At 36.0% G+C, this 847-nt stretch overlaps 1 protein-coding gene across 1 annotated transcript in view; it reads right to left on the reverse strand.

The window, feature by feature from the left end:
• The window catches only part of Ibtk (inhibitor of Bruton tyrosine kinase), a 65,565-nt gene that overhangs the window by 33,693 nt on the left and 31,025 nt on the right, over positions 1-847 (reverse strand). The window contains exon 15 of the mRNA XM_029481964.1: positions 488-626. Within this exon, the coding sequence (XP_029337824.1) occupies positions 488-626 (139 nt within the window). The remainder of the gene's footprint in view (positions 1-487; positions 627-847) is intronic.

Consider the following 847-nt stretch of genomic DNA (forward strand, 5'->3'; position numbering starts at 1 on the left):
AAAAAAAAAATGCAACCAAGACCTTTCAATACTGAAATCCCTAGACACACTAGAATCACCTTCCCTATTTAGGGTTTCATGGCATATTAATAAAAATAGTGGTTAAATCTAAGGTGGATATATTTTCAATTATTTCTAAGGAAAGAATGTGTTCAGAAATGACAGCATATAATAATCTAAATGTCTTGCTATTTTTGTTTTTGTTTGTTGTTTTTGATGCACAGTCCCACTATGCAGCTCTGGAACACNAACTATGTAGACCAGGCTAACTTCCAACTCACAAAGATTCACCTGCCTCTGCCTTCCAAGTACTGGGATTGAAGGCACGTGCCAATGCCCAACTGTCTTGACTTTTTTTTTAAAGACACACACACAAAACAATGGTGTTTCACTGTAAATGGAATAATAAAGTTACTACAACCAAGTCACTATACTATCATTGGGTCAATCTGGAAACACGCCAATACTCTACTCTTGAAGTACTCACGGTTTTCAGCCAATGCTACTTCACAAATCTCCTTCAACCTAGTTATGAGAAGCTGATCAGCCACGACAAGAACACTACAAACAAAGTCCACATTTTGAGACTCTAAAAAAAGAAAAAGAAAAAAAANTCCTCTGTTATTCTATACCCATTATAAGTAGTAAGAACAAACAAGTTAAGTCATCAAGGTAAAGAAGCTTATGATTCTTGTCTACCTCTCAGAATGACAACTACAACAAACTGTGAACACATCAAAATAAGTCTACCTCTTGGCTGGAGAACCAGGAAAAATCCACCGCCAAATCCGTTAGTGTTTAAACTTCTCTTCCTATTACTATGGGGGGAAAAAAAACTAAAGCAATT

The sequence above is a fragment of the Mus caroli genome, chromosome 9 (assembly GCF_900094665.2).
Source record: "Mus caroli chromosome 9, CAROLI_EIJ_v1.1, whole genome shotgun sequence".
Lineage (NCBI taxonomy): Eukaryota > Metazoa > Chordata > Mammalia > Rodentia > Muridae > Mus > Mus caroli.